Source organism: Euprymna scolopes, chromosome 18, assembly GCF_053919585.1.
Source record: "Euprymna scolopes isolate OS-2025 chromosome 18, ASM5391958v1, whole genome shotgun sequence".
Lineage (NCBI taxonomy): Eukaryota > Metazoa > Mollusca > Cephalopoda > Sepiida > Sepiolidae > Euprymna > Euprymna scolopes.
In genome coordinates, this window is record NC_136499.1 from 16,418,001 (window position 1) to 16,438,866 (window position 20,866).

Here is a 20,866-nt window from a genome sequence, read left to right on the forward strand (position 1 = left end):
TCACTACACGAGTTTGTAGTGTAATTCAAATTTTGTCGGTAACTGAATACTTGCTGATTCGCCAGGACTACCAAGGATATTTTTATCGTTATGCCATCAGTAGATAAGGTGCCTACCACGGCTTAAGAGAGTCCTATCTACCCTCGAAAGAAGGATAGATCGCGCCAGTTTCTCAACCTTGCATTTTACCTCACTGTACATACAACGCCTCGCCTTTCCAAATGGTCACCCATCTGGTACTGGCCAGGCTCAACGTTGCTTAATTTTATACGGCACAATCATATTGATACACCGGTTCTCGCCAGAAAATCGCGATACTTCGCCCTTACTATCGTTTGCCGGACTATTTGTTGTGTCATCCTATCCTTGGGTCACGGAGTTGGCTCTTGGCTTTATAATTCCCGTTGCTCGAAACTACCCACACACTGGCAAATGTCCGATCAATTTCCTGCACGGAGAAAATGGCATGATGTATTACAACATCTCTAACACCCGGAATCATACTTCCATGATTCCATCGCAAAGTGCCACGCTTTCCTGCAGATTTCCAATCAAAGTACTCGTGCGCAATTTTCAAACAGCTCCGGATCCTTGGTTCCTTGCTTTATAGCCCAAACCGAAGAAAATCCTACTTCACTCGCTCCGCAAGTGCCACGCTATTGTTCGTGTATATATCGTCTATGTATGCCGACATCGCCTGGGGTAAAATTACATCATTTTGAAGAACCGCTTCCACACTTGCTTGCTTAACGGATAAGGCTACATTAAGCCCAAATGCTATTCTAGTTAGGCAGTATCTTTGTCCCTTCACCACTACCGTTTGGTGCCCACGCACTTATACTTATAGGCTTTTTTCAAGTTCAACATGTCGGACCACTTCTTATGCCAATTTCAATTATTTTTAACACACATCGATGCGTGTTAATCCGTAACAGGTAGCACGTTCCTTTGTTTGCCATTAACGAGATTAACCCCTTCGGAAGATTGAGCTCAGTCTCCGGGTACGGTATCAGTCATTTGTTGTGAATCCAAGTTTGCAATTCGCAATTAGTCCTTTTAAACGCGTTCATGTATGGTGCATTCAGGTGTCTAATTGATCAGCTGTTTTAGTGGTTGCTCGCCCGACAATCATCAATCAACACCGATTCCGATTCATACTATTGACGGTTTATCTACAAAAAGTTATAGTTTTATCCGAGATTTTTCACATCATATAACCACCAATCATTGACTTCCGGTCAACTGACATTAACTCGATTTCTCTCCAAATTCATCCGGAGCAATCATCTGAATTTCATTGAAGTCGAACTGCTTCTTTGCTAATCAAAATTCAATTGTATTTAAAACTACTATCATTTCTATACAAATTTATGTCGCATGTGTCAGGCAAATTTTTGCAAGAGCGCCGCATATGGTGAAAAATCATTTTCAACTTATCATTTATTGAAGAGGAGAAAACTCATTATGACAAATAGACATAATTTAATTTCAAAGGAGATTATTACTCCCAATCAAGGCCAATGCAAGAGATTTGGCCTCCTAAGCAATCCCTTTAGATATGCGCCTTATAAAAGTTTTGATAAACCAATTAATTAACTGTAACCTTTTATATTTTTATTACTACAAATGCAAGGACCAGGATTGACTTCCAAAAAGTTAAGGCATAATATTAAACAAGAAAATACAACTGGTCGGCCTTTACCTGCCTTCTTTTATTTCCTTTCTTTCCCTTAACATCAATACTTTTAATTTTTATTTAAAAGATCAACCTAAAAATGACAGGTTAAAAATATAAAATAACTTCTTTTTTTACATAGGCATCATCACTTATCAAGGCCAGAAGAGACCACTCGAGGATAAGGGTTAAAGAGTGTACAGTAGAAATTGGACAATATAGTAACCGTTAGTGATGGAGATTCGGTAAATTTGTTAACTTAGATGGAACGGCTCATCAAAAACTTGTTTACGTTAGACTTGAAGAGAACCATATTGTAGTTAGCTGGAAAGCAGAAAAACGGAAGACAATTCCATAGGCGTGCAGTTCTAAGAAAGAAGCTTTGCTTATGGAATCTACGCTTAGGTTTAGGCACAGATAAAGAGTGGGGGAAAGTAGTGATAGTGTTTTCTGCTAGACGGGTGTTTCTTGTGAAAGTTTGGCGAGGGGGGACCATAGAATGGAGCTCAGCAGAGCACCTGCCATGAAAATAACGATAAAGCAGAGATAAACTCGCAACATCTCTTTTATGAGGAAGAGGTTGCAGGAAAGAGAAAAGGACATCCCTCACAAGTCTACGAAGTCTATTTTGAACTCTATCAAGGCAGGATAAGTCCTTTCTAGCAGCTCCTGCCCAGATGTGGCAACAGTACTCCATCCTTGGACGTACCTCGCTCTTATATAGATAGAGAATTGCATCAGTAGTGAGATATCTACTGGATCGATAGAAGGATCCCATCATTTTTCCAGCGGTCTTTGCAACGGATTTAATGTATGTTTTCCGTTTCAGATCAGGAGTAAAGGTCAAGCTCAGAAGCTTATCAAAACATGAGGCCTCCCCAAGACGAGAGCCATTCATTTCAATTGATGTAGGATGGGGATCAGAGCGTTGATGATGTAAAGAGAGAAGCTTGGTTTTAGATGCATTAAAAGTAACAAGCCACCTTTTTCCACATTGTACTACTTGCTCAAAATCAGAGGAGAGAGAATAAGAGAGAACTTGGTCGTTTACTGTCTTAGATGTGCTACCTTAGATAGTAGTGTCATCAGCATAGATGTCTACGAATGATGTAAGGATGTGCTTTGGAAGATCATTAATATAGATCAGGAAGAGAGTTGGGCTCAGGATGGACCCCTGAGGGACTCCAGCATTAATACTAAGAGCTTCTAATTTCTGCCCCTCAACTACTACTCTTATGAACCTGTCAGAGAGAAATGGTTTAATAATTGAGAAGACATTTCCAGCTATACCGTAGCTGGATATCTTGTGAAGTAAACCTTTATGCCATACTCTATCAACGTCCTTTGATATGTCAAGAGCAATTGCCCTAGAAAGGTAGCCTCCGTCGAGAGATTCGCTAATCCTATTAGATATAACTGTAAGCACATCTGCTGTAGATCTAGAAGAACGGAAACCATATTGCGTGCCACTAAGAAGATTATTTTTGCTAAGATAGTTGATTACTTCTCTATTTAACACAGATTCCAGCAACTTACTCATGACGCACAGGAGACTTATTTGCCTGTATTGTGAGGGAGATGAGCGATCACCTGAATTCTTAAATACGGGGTATACTGATGAGATTTTCCAGGGTGAAGGGAAGAAATTTTCCTTAAGACAACGTTTAAACAGTTTTGTAAGGATGGGCGCAAGTTCTGGATGAAGTATTTTGAGTACTATAATTGGAATACCATCAGGACCGGTTGCTTTACTGGAATCAAGGTTTTTGATTAGCTTGGCAACATCACATACAGATATTTGTATATCACATAGCATATTTTCTGATACAGGAGGAAATATTGGAGGTTGGCAGCCTTGGTCGCAAAGGTTAGAATTAGCTGCAAAGTTCTTGGCAAAGTGTTTGGCTTTGATGCTGACGAGATTACCTCAGGTCCATTTATGAGAATTGGGATAGAGCACACGCTTCTGTTCAGGATTCTGTTTGCTATTTTAGTGACGAATTCTAGTTGAACTTTTGCATATTGTATTCGTTTTATTTTGTGTTGCTGTTTACCAGCCCATTTAACTGCAATAACATAAAAAATATGCGTGTACGTCTTGATAACATTAAATAATATAAATGGCAACTTAAATCCTACATAATAAATATTTTTATTTTAAATATTATATACCTGAAGTTACACCAAAAAGATAATAAAATATCATCAACTTTTGCGGTGATCGTTGTGTATTTTTCAAGTTTTAGCTGGACAGGCAAACATACATTTCCCGTTTATATGCCAATTAAGTATAATTGGCATATGAGCAGATAGCTCATATGTATGAACTGACACAAACTAGAATAGGTTGGTTGTTGAACGTTTACTTAGCGTTATACACGACATATCAATGGGTCGCCGATAGGATACTCTCCGGTCTTTGAAGACCCAGAATACGTAGATACGTGGATTCGATGCTTTGCTGCTAATGCGAGAAGCAAAAAGTTGAAAGACGACAAAGGAGATATTAAATCACCGACTTGTTCATGGCTAGCGCTGGTTGTGTAGCAATTATAAAGGTTACTACAATGGTTTACCCTCGAGAACTAGAAGAAATGACTTTCGAATAAATAAGTCAGGTTAATAAGGGAAACATGAGGCCGAAGAAAAGACTGGTGATTGCAGAAAGGACCAAGTTTATGGCAATGAAGCAGGAAGTGGATAAACCGATAGTAAAATATTTACACCGGTTCAGAAGTACGAGTAAATACTGTGAATTTGAAAAACTAGGAACAGAAAAACAAACAATAGAAGAAGACTTAATCCAACTAACATTAATTGAAGTATGCGTAATTCGGCACATAGATATAAGCTAATGGAACAGTTACAACTTACAAACATGCCCTTGAATACGTGTCTAGAATTTATACAACAGCAGGAATTAATACATACCTACAACCAAAATAAAAAATAAAAACCCCTACGAAGAAATAATGTCTGAAACATGTACGGTAAAAACGAAAAGAAAAATTGAACTGTGGAAAAATTCATGAAATAAAAAAAATTAAAATGCCTAGCGTTTCGAAAAACATCTTCAAAGTGTTTAAAAAAGAATCATCTTAAAAGAAGTATGGAAAATGAAAAATGTGGAAAGAATAGAGAATGAAAATAGACAAATTTTTAGTGTAAAGAAGAATAATATACTAAATACTGGATCTAAGAACGGAGATACAAAAATAAAAACGATTGTGTTGTTAAAATGCAAATAGACACTGGCAGTGAAATGACTATAATACACAGAAACTTGTGGGAAAAATGGGAAACCCGTTTTTAAAAAGTACAGTTATGTCAGTTTGATGGCTTGATTATAGCAATGGGTTACTTTGAAGGTTCAATAGGTTCAAAAGAAAAATATGAAGTAGTACTGATTATAGTTACAAATTGCTGAAAAACGCGTGGACTATTGGGGAATGATGTATTAAAATTAAATTATACGAAGCTGATTAATGAGATAGAAATAGGGAAAAAACAGGAAAATTAAATAATTATGAAGCTAGCCTTAAATTAAAAGAAAACATTCCTACTTCGAAGCGAGAAAAGTACCAGTGCATTTATTTCCGTTAGTAATAGCTGAATTTCTAAAGTTATTAAAGGAAGACCTATTAGAACCTGTCCCGCGAGAAGGAAGTAAATGGGCATCACCCATTGTGGTATTAAAAAAAAGACGGTGACTGGAAATTTGTGGAGATTACAAAATAGGGGTGAACCATAAGGTTTGCGCCGACTTGTACTCTATTCAGAATGTGGAAGTAGCTCTACACAAAGCTGCCGGAATGAAAGTATTTTCGAAGATAGACCTAAAATCAGCTTACCACCAAATACCCATAGATGAAAATTTTAAATAAGTGACGACGATAAACACACCTATAGGCCTGTTAAGGTGGAAAAGGATGCCGTATGGCAGAAAAACGGCAAGTGCAATTTTTGAAAAAGCTATTGAAAAAGTAATAGGAAACGTTGAAAATACCATCTGTTATCAAGACGATATATGTGTTGAAGATGATTTAAAGAAAAAACTGGAAATATACTGAACCGGCTAAGAGACGCTGGTATGACAGTAAATACAAAAAAGCGTGTAACCAACAGTAATGAAATATCATTTTTGGCTACTCATTATCAAAGAAAGGGATCTCTCCAGATAAAGCACTAATAGACAAAATTCTAAAAGTGGCTACACCAAAAAATAAAAAGAGTTGAAGTCTTTCTTAGGTTTAGTAAATTTTTATAGAAAATATGTATCAAAATATAATGAGCTAACAAAACTATTTGCGAAGTTAAGAAACAATATGGAAGTTATTTAGCTAGAACTCCAACAGAAAGCCTTTGAAAACTTAAAACAGATTCTAGCGAAAAAGCCAATAGTACAAATTTTTGCCCCTAAGGAGGACATAACTCTAACTACTGACGCTAGTGAGCATTCCGTATCCAATATTTTGTCACGAGATGGTCATCCCGTAATGTACTTATCGAGGAGATTAACAACGACTGAACACAATTATTCTAATATAGAAAAGGGAGGCACTAGCCATAGTGTGGACAACGGATAGAGCAAGACAGTTCTTGATGAGAAAAAATTCTTGTTGAAAAGTCATCACAGACCACTGGAATTTATTTTCAACTCAAGAAAAGAACTACAAAAAGTTACAACGTCTAGAATATTACGTTGAATGATCAGATTGATTGTATTCGATTTTGACATTGAGTATGTTAAAGGGAATACGATACCGCACGTTGATGCCTTATCTAGATTGAGGTTTTATAGAGAGGATAAGGACAAGAACGATGAGGAATTTGAAGATACATTCCTGCACCTTGTAGAAACGATGTAATATCTGTAGATAAAATGGCTACTGAAACTACAAATGACCCAGTTTTAAACAGAATAGTGTTGAGAATAAAAGAGAATTGCTGGGGAAATTGTTCAATGGCTGAATTGTTCAAAGAAATAAGACATAAACTGACTATAGGAAACGGGGTAATATGTAATGGAGACTAAGTAGTTCCCGCAGAAACACAGAGGAGACAGGTTATAAAAAGTGTACACGATGACGTACATTGTGGAGGAAGAAGTAAAAAGGGACGAGTCAGAAGAGGAAGATCAGAATATGCAGGAGATAGATCCAGATCCCCAAGGGAAAGGAGAGAGATAACGGAAGCTGTTCAGGGGCGCACAAGAAGAAGTACGCGGCATAAAGCCCCTCCGTTACAGATAAATGTAGTGAGATACAAATTAGGTATAATTTGCATATGAGCAGATAGCTCATATGCGTAAATTAACACCAAATAGAACAGGTTGGTTGTTGAATGCTTACTTAGTGTTTTACGACATATCAATAATAAAGTGTCCTAAATTTGTGGCATCTTTAAATGTACAAGCAACCCTTTTTCATCTCGTTTATTTCTCCACAGATTTCCTTCGTTTCTTTTATTTTAATTTTTATTATATTTGTTGTTGTTTTTAACGTCTAAGTTACACATCTTGTTTGATTTTAATTTGTGATCGATATCTTAATTTTTTGTATGCATATAATCCCTGCAGACGCGGAGTGTTAAGTATTCATCACAGCAGCGGGATCGACGACCTTGGCTATATCAAATGGCAACTGGCGCTTTGTACCTTGTCCACATTCATTATTCTCTACTTTAGTTTGTGGAAAGGCGTCAAAAGTTCAGGAAAGGTAAATATGCACATTTTCTTCTTCTTCTTCTTCTTTTTCATCATTACCATCAGCCTACTACTACTACTACTACTCCTTCTTCTTCATCTTCTTCTCCTCCTCCTCCTCCTCCTCATCATCATCATCATCATCATCATCATGTTTCTTTTCTTGCCTTATCCCATGCTCTATTAATTCTTTCTCACTTTTTTCCTCTTTTCCATCTTTTATTCATTATTCTTTTACTTCTATTTTTTCCTCCTCTACCTTCGTTTTTTGCTTCTTTCTTTCTCCTCACTACCACCACCACCACCACCACTACTACCACTACTACTACTACTACTACTACTACTACTACTATTATTATTTTTCGCGTTGATCTCATTATTAGAATGCGTGAGTTCCCGTCACGTGTCGTCTGTGCAAAAATCCGGGTGTCAAGTAAGCGCCCCTCCTTAATTACTTGGAACGTAATAGTCTTCAGGGGATACCCCCTCTCTCTTTTTTCCATTTCTCTGTCTCTTTCTTTCTCTCTCTCTCTCTCTCTCTCTCTCTCTATCTATCTATCTATCTATCTATCTCTCTTTCTCTCTTCCGTGCCTATTTGTTTATTTATCGACTTATAAAATTAATAAATCATTATTAGACATTTTTTCGATTAATACAAAATACCAGAAACTATTTTCTATTACTGCTGTTATATAATGGGGGGGTACCAACATGACGTATGTTGTATATACACTGAACGGGCATACTGCGTATGTATGTGCCGAAGGGTTCATCTGAATGCGTGTACGTGTCACTAAATGTCTATGGTGGTTCTTCACTAATTGTTGCAGTCAAGGTGTGTGTTCTTAACATTCTCTTAGGGTATAATTAATTCTTTTCTTTAACCCTTTTAGCCCTGCTATGATCGTTAATAGTGTATCTTTTAGTGTGTGTGTGTGTGTGTGTGTGTGTGTGTGTGTGTGTGTGTGTGTGTGTGTGTGTGTGTGTGTGTGTTGATATATGACACGAATACATAAACGTGGCATCTCTGGTTCTGCTGCTGCCTTTGATTCTCTTCACAAAGAACACGCCGTCAAGATAGTCAAAACGATGGGTTGGTTTTTATATTTATTTATTCACTCCAAGGTATGATATCCAGTAGAGGAGTGATCGCCGATCTTTTCTTGGGTGGTTAATGCTTATACGTCCCACGTCTGAGACGCTCCTCTACCCTTTTGAGAGGAAACCCCTTTCAGAGTAAACAAAATGGCGGCCGATAATCTTAAACAATTAAAATTACCAATTCTATTCTAAATTATCGATTCCGATAAAATTACCGATTCTGATGCAATTACAGATTCCGATTCTTTTAAAATCTTTAAATTGTTCTTTTTTTTTTAATTGTTCGAATTACCATAAAAATCGATGCGATATGATCTATAGATCTCACTTTCACTTTAGAATCAATAAATATTCATCATTTTATCATCAGTACGAGCAATGAAAATTAAGTTTAAACAACAAAAGAGCAAACAATTAAAAGAATCGTTTTTGGCATCGAAAAATGGAACCCTGGCATGTTGGCAGACTATGGTTGAAATATAAAAAGGGAGGATGACACTCAGTACAAGACGATTCTGTGTTTTTTATTCATAATAAATGATTTATAGCATCCAAATCTAGGTCAGATTTAGTATGAGGAAGCTTTTCTAACACCGAAACAGGTTTTATATTTCATGTATATTTTTATTAACCTTCAATTTGTTGCACAATGTAACTTCTCATTTTATCGTTATTTCAACACAATTCTTTTCAATTCCGATACCACCTTAAAATCCGATCAATCCTTGGGAAGAGAAATAACTCTACGGAAGATTCATAAGAATGATAAAAGATGATAATAACGAAAACACCTTGACATGGATGCGAAAAGGACATATAAACCGAGAAACTGAATCTCTAATAACTGCAGCACGAGATAACTCGATAAGAACCAGCCATATCAAAGCAAGAATCGATAAAACACAAGAAAATAGCAAATGCAGACTCTGTGGACAGAGAGACGAAACGATAAACCATATAGTAAGTGAATGCAGCAAACTGGCACAAAAGGAATACAAAAACAGGTATGGGGAAGGCGGTGCACTGTGAATTGTGCAAATGACTGCATTTTGAGCGTACAGACAAATGGTACAGGCATAAACCCGCAACAGCACTCGAAAACGAGAACCACAAAATCCTATAGGACATGGACATACAGATGGACAAACCCATCCAAGCAAGAAGACCAGATGTCGTAATAATTAACAAGAAAGAAAAATCCTGTAAAATCGTAGACTTTGCTGTCCCAGCTGACCACAGGGTGAGTATGAAGTATGAAAGAAAAGGAGAAACGAAGCAAATACACAGAGCTAGCCAGAGAGTTAAAAGGGAGTTGGATGATGAAGAAAATCAAAATAGTACCGATAATAGTAGGAGCACTAGGAACAATTCCGAAAAACTTAGAAAAAAGAATGTCAGAAATTTGAATCAGAGGAATGATTGCAAAAGTACAACGACTAACAATAATCAAAACGACTGAAATATTAAAGAAACCCCTTGATTGCGGAGAATAATACAAGAAGATAATATAACGAATAAGCGTTACAGGGAATGAAGAACACTGAAGCTGCATATCTACAAGTTCTACACCCCCATCATGCATCCCCCCATAGTTTCACCAACGCTCCTCCCAATAAAAAAGTGACACCAAAGAGCTGAAAAGGGTCAAGAAGGACTGAAAGACCGAGGAGAGAGCGTCAGCCAGATCTTGGTTGGACAAACGCAACGAGAACTGGGACTTTGGGGAGACTTAGTGCGACTCAAATTCCAATATAAACCAATGGCCACTGCTGGCGAGAAATCAATGGGAAGAAGCTGTTGCGATGATGCAAATTCATTTGCAAATGCTATCGAAGGAGGTAGAGAGAACTGGACGTCTGGGGACACTTGTTATCACTCAGCCTCTAGAAAACACCACAGGTTTCCAATCAGATTGTTTGTTGACTTGTGTGAAAGCTCCATGTAAGCCAATAATAATACATTGCATACAATTTGTCAGACACAAAAAAAAAGAAGAGAATCATCTAGGCCGTTAATTATTCGTCTATTCCTTAACTTCTTCGGATTCTGACTGACTATAAAGGCATAATCACGTTTACACACCAGTTCCCGTTGGATCACCGAAGTTAAGCAACGTTGAACCTGGCCAATACTAAATGGGTAACCATTTGGGACTTCCAGGTGCTCCCCACTTATCTCGACATTATTTCCAATTGTCCTGAATTCTCCTTGCCACTGGACTCAAGCAGTGCCGATTCAGGAGAGGTGCGGTCGAAGATTGCGCAATCCTTGCCTTGTAATTACACACATAGCTCTCCCTTGGGGTATTCTTTATCTTTCGAGACTGAACGTAGGCATCGATAAAGGCAACCTTTTATGTAAAAAAAAAATCAGTTCACTAAGATTTTAATCTTGTATTAAAACATTGATTATCTACATAATTCCTCACATGTTTCAGATTTTACGTTGGACGCTTGTTTCAATCATCACCGATAACGATCTAGATACAGAGTGATCGGAAAATAACTCCTTTTTTTTTACTCATCTTCACCCCCAAACAAGGCACATTACCGCTTGGACGTAAAGAGCTACTAATTGGGACCATGTCTAAGAAAGATTAAGCTGTTCGTTTACGTTACATTTGAACTTCTGCATATCAGTACTGTCAGTAAAGCAGGTATTAGGAAGAGAATTCCAAAATCTAGCCGTTCTAGGGAAGAAGCTATTTGAGTAGAAACTCCATATTCTAAAATAACTATAATATATTTTTAGAGTATAATTTGTGCAATTATATGAGCAGAAAGTATATTACATGGCTTTTATTTAAAATTCACTATGGGCACCTCCATTTGCCACCAGCTTTTTAAGTCGACCATGAATCGCATCAACTGATTTCACAAGAAACTCTTGCGAGATGGAACTAATAACTTCACGTATTGCCCCTTCAAAATTTAAAATCAAATTCATATAACATATCTGAAAGAAAACTAAATCATAGATGCCATTATCACACATTTAGTAACATACACACAAAATTGGGAAACATCTTACAGCATTTGAATAGATTATAGTTATTTTAAAATAGGGAGTTACTTTCGGATTACCATGTATATCATACTAAAATCTTGAGTAATTTCGTTTGCTTGTTGTGTTACAGTTAAAGGGTGCGAATCAAAGTAAATGGGTCCAAAAGAGCTGAAAGTCGTGGGAGGGGGATGAAAATAGACAGAGTATATATATGCAAAATAAAAAAAAAATATTTTAACTTTTTTTAAACACTTCCTTAAAATTATTTCATCCCCCTCCAATTATTAGGTTGGGGCAAAAATAATGTCATTTTTTGACGTTTAGCTGCAAATTATTATAATTCCTTCCATAATAAACTTAATTAATCGAATTAAGAACCATTATAATCGACACTTTTCTGCCAACGGGAAACAATCCCATTAGCAGAGAAATCCGGAGTTCTAGAAGCGATGAAGTCATTTAAGATCAATTCGACATCATCTTGGATTTTGAAGCATTTTTCATGCAGGAATTGTTGTCGAGATGCTTGAAAAAGTGATAATCGGTGGGCGAGAGGTCCAGTGAATATGGCGGATGAGGCAGGGTCTCGTAGTCCAATTCGTTCAGCTTCTGCAGGATGAGTTGAGCAACATGCGAGCGAGCGTAATCATGGAGAAGAATTGGTCCTTTCATATTGACCAATCAAGGGCACATACATTGGAGCTTCTGGTGCATTGCGTCAATTTGTCGGCAATACTTCTCTGCAGTAATCGTTTCGCCCGGATTCAAGAAGCTGCGATGGATGATACCGGCCGCAGACCACCAAACATTCGCCATGACCTTTTTTTGGTGCAATTTCGGCTTCGGGAAGTGTTGATGAACTTCCCCAGTATCCAATCACTGTGCCGAACATCGGCTCGAGAAATGGGTCGTTTTTGTTGCGCAGATTGAGCATAGAAGTCACCTCAAAACGACGATTTTTTATTATGATAAAATTCATGCGGCACCCATTAAGCCAACATTTTTTACTTCCATATTTGCTTTAAATGGCAAACGACTGTTGAGTAGCCAACCTCGAGTTCAACAGCAACTAGTGGTTTTGCGGGAATCAGCTTCAATTAAAGATTTACATTGTTTGTTATCAACAGCAGTCGGCCGGCCGCAGCCGTCTTCATCTTCGAGGCTCTCGTCACCATTGCGAAATTTCTTCAACAACCGTTGTGCCACACGTTTTTTTAGTGGTTCCTTGGCCAAACGCATCATTGATATCACGAGCTGTCTTGGCAGCTTTTCGGCCTAGTTTAAACTAGAATACGAAAATCGTGCGAATTTGAATTTTGTCCATACTGTCGAAAAGCCTGCAAAAATAAATGAATGAAGAGATTGAGAACGGTAACGAATAACACAATTCGATAGGGCGAAAAACGCGCTTCAAAATGATATATAACATTGCTATACACACACACACACACACACACACACACACACACATATATATATATATATATATATATATATATATATATATTAATTCAGAAATCATATATGAAGATAAAATATATGAGAAAACGATATTGTTTTTGCTCCAACCTAATAATAACAACAGTAGCATAAGGAAGATAAATAAATTACATAAACAAAAAAGAAAATATTAAAGGCTGAAGTTGTAGTAGTAGCAGTAGTAGCATAAAGAATATGACTTAATTAAATGTACAAGAATGTATAACGCAAATAAATAAGAATAACTTCTACATAAAATACAGAAGACTATACTATGAAAATATAGGGCTTAGAACTATTAGCAAAAGCAGACATAGATACTCAATTTTTACCAGGAAATACCAATGTCAAATGCCAACAATAGATCAATGGTAAACAGCTGTTGAGATAACGAGAAGTTACCTGAGCTGTTTACACTGTGCAACAAATTCCAGGTTACTGAAAATGTACATGACATGCAAAAACTGTTTCGATATAAGAAAAGTTTCCTCACTAAATCTCACCTTTGTTTCTTTAGATTAGAAACCGTTTTCGTGTATTATAACTCATATTTTTATTATTATTTATTATGAATGAAAAAACACAGAATTGTCAGTTTCAATAACATTTGTCCTCTTAACACTTTTTTGTTGAGTGTCATCCTCTCTTTATATATTTCAACCGTAGTCTGCCAACATGCCAGATTTTAATTTTCTTTCAAAGCGTTTCTCTAACACTGAAATATTTGGATGGAATCTCCCACTATGTTCATCACTCACACAACTAAGATTCTCTACACAATTCTCGAAATTGCCAATTTTGATTAAAAAAAAAACTGTACCTCATTCGACAAAAAAAAAGGCCAGAAATGGATTTCCCATGCAATTGTGCATATAAAAATGGCTACAGATGTCCTGTACTATTTTTAGTGTTACACAGTATAATTGTTTAATTCCTTCTTTAAAATTAATTTTCGGCTCGGTATCTTCAAAGTTATTTCCATTAAGCCATATTCAAGTTATCTTCCCTGAATTATACTCTACAAAAATGAACTCTTTAACTATGAAATACAAAAATGACTTGCTGTGAGATTAAAGAAACTTATATGAACAGAATTGAAACTTCCGATTTGTGAAACTCAATACTAACGGACTTCTTGCCTTCCGACAGACACATACTAAATCTCTATTATTAATAAAAGTAATATTATAGCTCTAGCTACAGACAGATAGTCAATTTTCATTAGCAATAAGTGTTCGTATGTGTGACGGGGATGATTTCTATTTACGATCTCTTTCTTATAGAATAGATGTTAGTAATCTCTTTTTACTCTGTCGTTATTCCCATGAAAGTTGCTCGACTGAGCTCTTATCACTAGTTCCTACTACACAGGAGAAACAGACTGCCCTCTTTACACTATGTATCAGAACTCTTCTATTAACTGGGTTTCTTTGTAACAGTTGCACAGTGACAAATTGTAAACAAATAATTTGATAAAATAAATGTTCGCAGATGAAGAGACATTATTTTTAATAATGATGTGTTAACGTGTTAACTAATTCTTACCAATATTCCTTTACTGGTTCTTTTAAGGTCGTCTATGTGACAGCCACCCTGCCGTACATTGTGATGACTATTCTCCTCATCCGCGGAGTGATGCTACCAGGAGCAGGCGTTGGTGTACGTTACTTTATCACACCCAATACAAGCAGATTAGGTGACCCACAGGTAAGGCTTTTTAACCCACCTCCTAGTTTTTTTTAGGGGGGGTGATTACCTTCCTTTTTCTAATCTCCTCTTCGTACATTCATATATTTTCTGCTGCGATTTTATTCAAAGTGAAGTTTCTTCGGACAATTCTAGACAATAAACTTGAAATAACCTCTAAAAATTGTAATTAACCAATGAATTATTTCAACTATTAATTACTAAAATTTGTTTGATTCAACTTTTAATTTTATAAATTCTACTTGTATCATTTTCATCTTCCAGGTGTGGATCGATGCCGCTGTACAAATTTATTTCTCCGTGGGCGCCGGTTTCGGAGTGCACATCGCTTATTCGAGTTATAATAAGTTCAAGCACAACTGTTACAGGTATTACGCATGCGTGTTCATTTAGGGATCAAATGCACGTTTATATATATATTGTATTTTGTGTACAGAAAGTTGTTAGATGAGACAAGTCATTGGTACCGTCGGTTTCAAGTCTGATAATTAGGACCGTTTAAGATATCCATATCAAGCTCTCTTCATCCAATACTCATCTCTCTTATATATATATATATATATATATATATATATATATATATATATATATATATATATATATATATAAAGCTCCTTCAGCGTTTGACAGACTATGGGTGCCCACGAATGGGGACCTGCGCGTGAAATTTTTGTGGCAGCTGCTCAATCTCCAACCACACTTCTCCTGAGTCAACATTCTTAAATGTCAGTAGCAAGTAATTCGTATGTACAGGACGACTAGAAACAAACACGGATATAAGCGCTTATATATATACATATATATATATATATATATTTATATTTACTTCAAAAGTTCTCAATACCTAGGTAGAGCTAGTTGGTAAGTTATAAAATGTATATGGCGATTAAGCTACACTGAATATTTCGCGTTTCATCCACTCTAGGATTCTTCAGGCTTATGCGCGAATTCTGTGGTTGTTTGTCGTTTTTATATGCGCATCTTCTATTGAAATTTTAGTTAGCCAATAGAAGCTGCGCATATAAAAACGACAAACAACTACAGAATTCGCGCATAAGCCTGAAGAATCCTAGAGTGGATGAAACGCGGAATATTCAGTGTAGCTTAATCGCCATATACATTTTATAACTTACTATATATATATATATATATATATATATATATATATATATATATATATATATAACATGGTTCGAACATATCACCTTAAACATTAATACATCCTCATATGATTAAAAATATCCCAAGTATATCTTGAATAAGTAAGTTTTTTTATGAATCATATGACTTATAACAATTCCCATTTATTTTCACCAGCTTTTGTTCTTTTTAATTCGGAAAAAATCTTAACTGTTTTGTTTCCGAGTAACATATTAACTGCTTCCCGTTTGGTAATTCGTACGCCATTAAATAAAACACGCGTAGGTTAATTAATCATGCCCGTTGGAATTTAAAAAAGGGAAATTTATATATATTTTATTAGTATGTTTTTTTTAATATATATATATATATATATATATATATATATATATATATATCAGATAAATACGTAATTTAATTAAAGAATTTAATATTTCAGTAGTCAAATTTGGGCTGGTGCATCTGCTACTAGTCTCTCGCTCCTAGACGAGGTTCAAGAGAGAGTCGCCAATCTGATAGGCCCTGAACTGGCATTTAAGCTTCAGCCTCTTTCCCATCGACTAAACGTTGCATCCCTCTGCCTGTTCTACAAATATTGTAATGGTGAATGCTCTGACGAACTGCAGACACTTGTGCCCCCACGACATAGACAACCTCGACAAACCCGACAGGTAGCTAAATCCCACCCCCACACCGCAGAGATCCTTAGATGTAAAAGATCTTTCTACTACAGTAGTTTCTTCCCCAGAACCGCTAGACTCTGGAATTCTATTCCAGGTTCCTGCTTCCCTAACTGTACTGACATGCAGAAGTTCAAGTGTAACGTGAACCGACATCTTGCTGCCCAAATCCCAACATAGTTCCCCAGTAGTTGCTGCCCCTGATAGTAGCCCCCTACACCAAAGTGGCAATGTGCCTTGTTTGGGGTGAAAATGTAATAAAAAAATGTCTACATTACCGCAAGGACATGTAGATTCTGCAATTTTTTATTACTATTTTAAATCTATAGGCTGTATATTTATTTATTTTAATCAAATTATATATTACTCTTATGTTTATAGCTATTACCTATTTTGTTCTGCTATGTTTATTTCTTAAATAATTTATTGTCTATCTTTACTAACGGGAATAATACTTTTAATTCAAATATTACGTATTTTCTTTTAAGGTAGTTTTTGTCCTTAATGTCGTCTAAATCGTGAAAGTAACAATTTTGAACGATCTGTAGTTTTTGAGGATTTCCTGTTTTATTTTTATTACATTAACTTTAGATGCTATTATATGGTACGGTTCTAGGAAACGTAGCTTATATTTTTTATTTGCGAGATGTATATTTGTTTGCTTTACCTATAATGAACTACGTAATCTCGTGTGGTTTTTTATTATTTTGTAGTTTCTTTACATATTTAGCTATGTTCTGTTAGTCTCATTTGAAAAGTTTCAAAAGTTTCATGTTGTGGATTTATTTAGTCTCTAGAATGATTTCCTTTTATATAACATTACTTGTTTCCTTTTCATTAATGTACACTTTAATTAGTGATTTAATTTCTGGTTCGATTTTTATTTGATATTTCAATATTTATTTTCCAATTAATTTTAGTATTATTAGAAACTATAACGGTCGAGCAAAAAAAAAATAAAAATGAAAATTGCGAGCGCAAAAAAAAAGTGGTAGTAGGCAGGCAGGCTCGAACCCGTACCGCGAAGGAGTAAAAGAATGCGAAAAAAAAACCGTGACGCGTTAACTGTTGTGCCCATCGCCAAACCAGAAATGACGTAGGTTTAAATTAAGGCTAGACAATCGAAAAGATGAAATGGCTTTCGAAAATATTGGCGAAAAAAACGCCCACTTCTCTGTAGAAAAGTGTCCAGTTCAGGGTGAACGAATAAATGTTTTTGGCCAATTTTTCGATATTTGTCGCCCGAAGGGACGAGATTCAAAAGTATACTGATCCCGTGAAAATCCGTCGTCTCTGTCGAAAGTTTTAGGCAGACATGCAAGCATACATACATACATACATAAATACGTACAAACATACATACATACATTTAAACAGACAGGTATGATTTATATTATAGAAGATTATTGGAAGCTATAACGGTTGAAACAATGTGGATAGATGTTGAGTGTTATTTTTATTTATAAATTTCCTTAATCTACTATATTTCTTTATTAAATATCTTTTCAGGGATTGCTTAATAACTGCGGTGGTGAACAGTTTCACGAGCATCTTTTCTGGTTTTGTCATTTTCTCATACCTTGGTTACATGGCATTCAAGACGAACAAAAACATTTCAGAGGTAGCAACTGAAGGTAAATATAATGGCGGCAAATTAATTAAACAAATAACAGAATTATTACCACTGAATGTTTAATGTTATTATAGAAATGGAAAAACTGCTTTGAATTTTAATATTTTGCAATCTTCTCCTTCTAATATATAAAGGCAAATGCCTGTGTGTATGTCTAGTCAAAGAAAATACAAACAGTCTATCAGAAAGATGTTATGGTTTTTACTGTTGATCCTTCAGATATATAATATCTAAAATTTGGAAAGAAAACCATTTTGTGAGAGTCAACTAGGCCAGTTTACCTAAGGTAATAATTTTAAAAAGAGATCATATATTTATGCATTAATCTGGAAAAACCGCTCATTAATAGAAATCGTCTGGAAATTAAATTATTTATCTTCCCAGGCACCATCTCAACAAAAAAGAAAATTATACATTTTCATGCTATGATGAGTCTTTCAACTTTCAAGTCTAATTTCACTTCAACAGAGTTCTCCACGGATAAACAATTTATGACGATTGAATGATTGGATTTTACCCTAAAATCAGAAACATAATTTGAATGGTAAGAAAAACTTAGTAAAAGAATAAATGCCACTCGCATTAAGGATATATAAATACTACTTCAAGCTCAAAAACTTACCAATGATGAGTGTAGATGGAATAGATTCTGGCCTAGAAAACAGCATTTCTTCACTCTTTGTCAGAAACATCGTTCATAGATATAAAAAAATAAAGAAAATGCACCTGGGATGTTTTTTTAATTAAAAGAGGCTGTGTTTTTTGTCCTGGCAAATTCTTTAATATCCATTCTAGAATTATTGTTAAGAACTCAAATAATTTGTAATATATGGTCATCTACAGAGGACTGTTTTTGGCTCGAAACAGAATATAAAACTGTTGGTAGTAATTGGTTTTGAATTTCGACGTTGATGCATTCGCTACTCCAAGCCATACCGATGAGTCGTGAACTGACGAAACAGCACTATGCATGACTATTATGACTATTATATATATATATATATATATATATATATATATATATATATATATATATAACAGTTATAGTATATATATATATATATAAAACAATTATAGTATATATATATATATATATATATATATATATATATATATACTATAATTGTTCTGAATAAATATTAATCATTTTTATACCTACAGAAACTAGTGTTTCATGCTTACGTTATCATCAGTGCAGGAAGTGATAATTGCTGCTGGTCGTTCAAGCAAGAAGTTCATGAATGATGTCTGCAACTAACTAGCATAAAACTGGACTAGCCTTAAAGGTATAAAAGCGGTTAATTCAAGATTAGAACATTATTTACTCAAAAACGTTGCAGGTATTAAATCAACTCAATAAGAGTTAATATTTGGGCTATGACAACAGCATATTGTTTTCATTGTTTTTCGAATATATATCCGATACAGTTAGACACAATTAATCAACCAAGAACTACATGACTCTATATAAATATATATAAGATATCAATGGATACATGCCTGAGAATCAAAACAAGGAAAAGAATATGCTGTTGTCATAGCCCTAGTTATTATATCATAACGAAGTTATTATTCTAATCAATTTTATTATCATACATCCGTGTGTATATATATATAATATAAAGCTGAATGTGTGTGTGTGTGTGTGTGTGTGTGTGTGTGTGTGTGTGTGTGTGTGTGTGTGTGGTCACGAATAGGCTCCTATATGGTTGACTATTTTAAAAAACTGATTACATATAATGATAGAAGATGTATCGAGACACAGGAATGGATATGTTTAATCTGGCAGAACAGTGGTTCATTAAAATTGTGGGGTCTGCGTTCGCGCCTGGTCCACAAAGTATGGAAATACAAAATTTAAAAATTAAAAAAAAATCGTTCACAAGTGCTTTTGATATAGATGTACATAATAATACTTTGATAAGTATGTTTTAACTTAAATAGGGATGGTATAATAAAATTGTGGGGTCTGCGTTCGCGCCTGACCTCCATAGAATGGAAATAGGCGCAAACTTTAATAAAAACTTTTCATATCTATCTGCGTAAGTATACTTTGATAATTATGTTTTCAGAAATATGATATAATAAAATTATGGGGTGTTCGTTCGCACCTGACCTCCATAGAATGGAATTATGTCACAAAGTTTAAGAAGATTTTTTTAATATAGATCCACAGAATATTGTGATAAGTGTTTCAGTGTAAACAGGTATGGTATAATAAATTATGGGGTTTATCTATTTTATTTTTACTTTCATCATATTTTGCTTTGGTTTTTATTCCCCCAAATTTTAAGCTATCTCTTTACAACCCTTCCTTTTCATAACCTATCATACTTTCATAAATCAGAGTCTATTTTCTGTAGGCTGTTTTTGAACCCAGTCAACGTCGGGTACTTTTGCTAGTATATATATATATATATATATATATATATATATATATATATATGTGTGTGTGTGTGTGTGTGTGTGTGTGTGTGTGTGTGTGTGTGTGTGTGTGTACAAGCTGTACATACACGGCGTTGCCACATAGAAAACATATTGCCGAGCCAAGCGTTTGGTCACATACTATTTAAGAGACACCAAATATCCTAAGTTGTAAGGATATTGAAAGTTGGCCATAATTTTTGATTTTTGGAAGCATAAAACACAGTCATCTTGAGCCATGAAATTCAAACCGGGGAATAAAATCTCATAGCTTAAAGGAAAATAGCTCATAAGTTAACTTAAAATTTACTTCCGT

The 20,866-nt window shown here is 35.3% G+C and overlaps 1 protein-coding gene across 3 annotated transcripts in view; it reads left to right on the forward strand.

Moving 5' to 3' along the window:
* LOC145297504 (sodium-dependent noradrenaline transporter-like) overlaps positions 1 to 20,866 on the forward strand; it is a 345,266-nt gene that overhangs the window by 291,112 nt on the left and 33,288 nt on the right. For all 3 annotated transcript variants that reach the window (XM_080143402.1, XM_080143401.1, XM_080143403.1), the window contains exons 5-8: positions 7,254 to 7,392; positions 14,539 to 14,673; positions 14,938 to 15,041; positions 18,003 to 18,127. In XM_080143402.1, the coding sequence (XP_079999528.1) occupies positions 7,254 to 7,392; positions 14,539 to 14,673; positions 14,938 to 15,041; positions 18,003 to 18,127 (503 nt within the window). The remainder of the gene's footprint in view (positions 1 to 7,253; positions 7,393 to 14,538; positions 14,674 to 14,937; positions 15,042 to 18,002; positions 18,128 to 20,866) is intronic.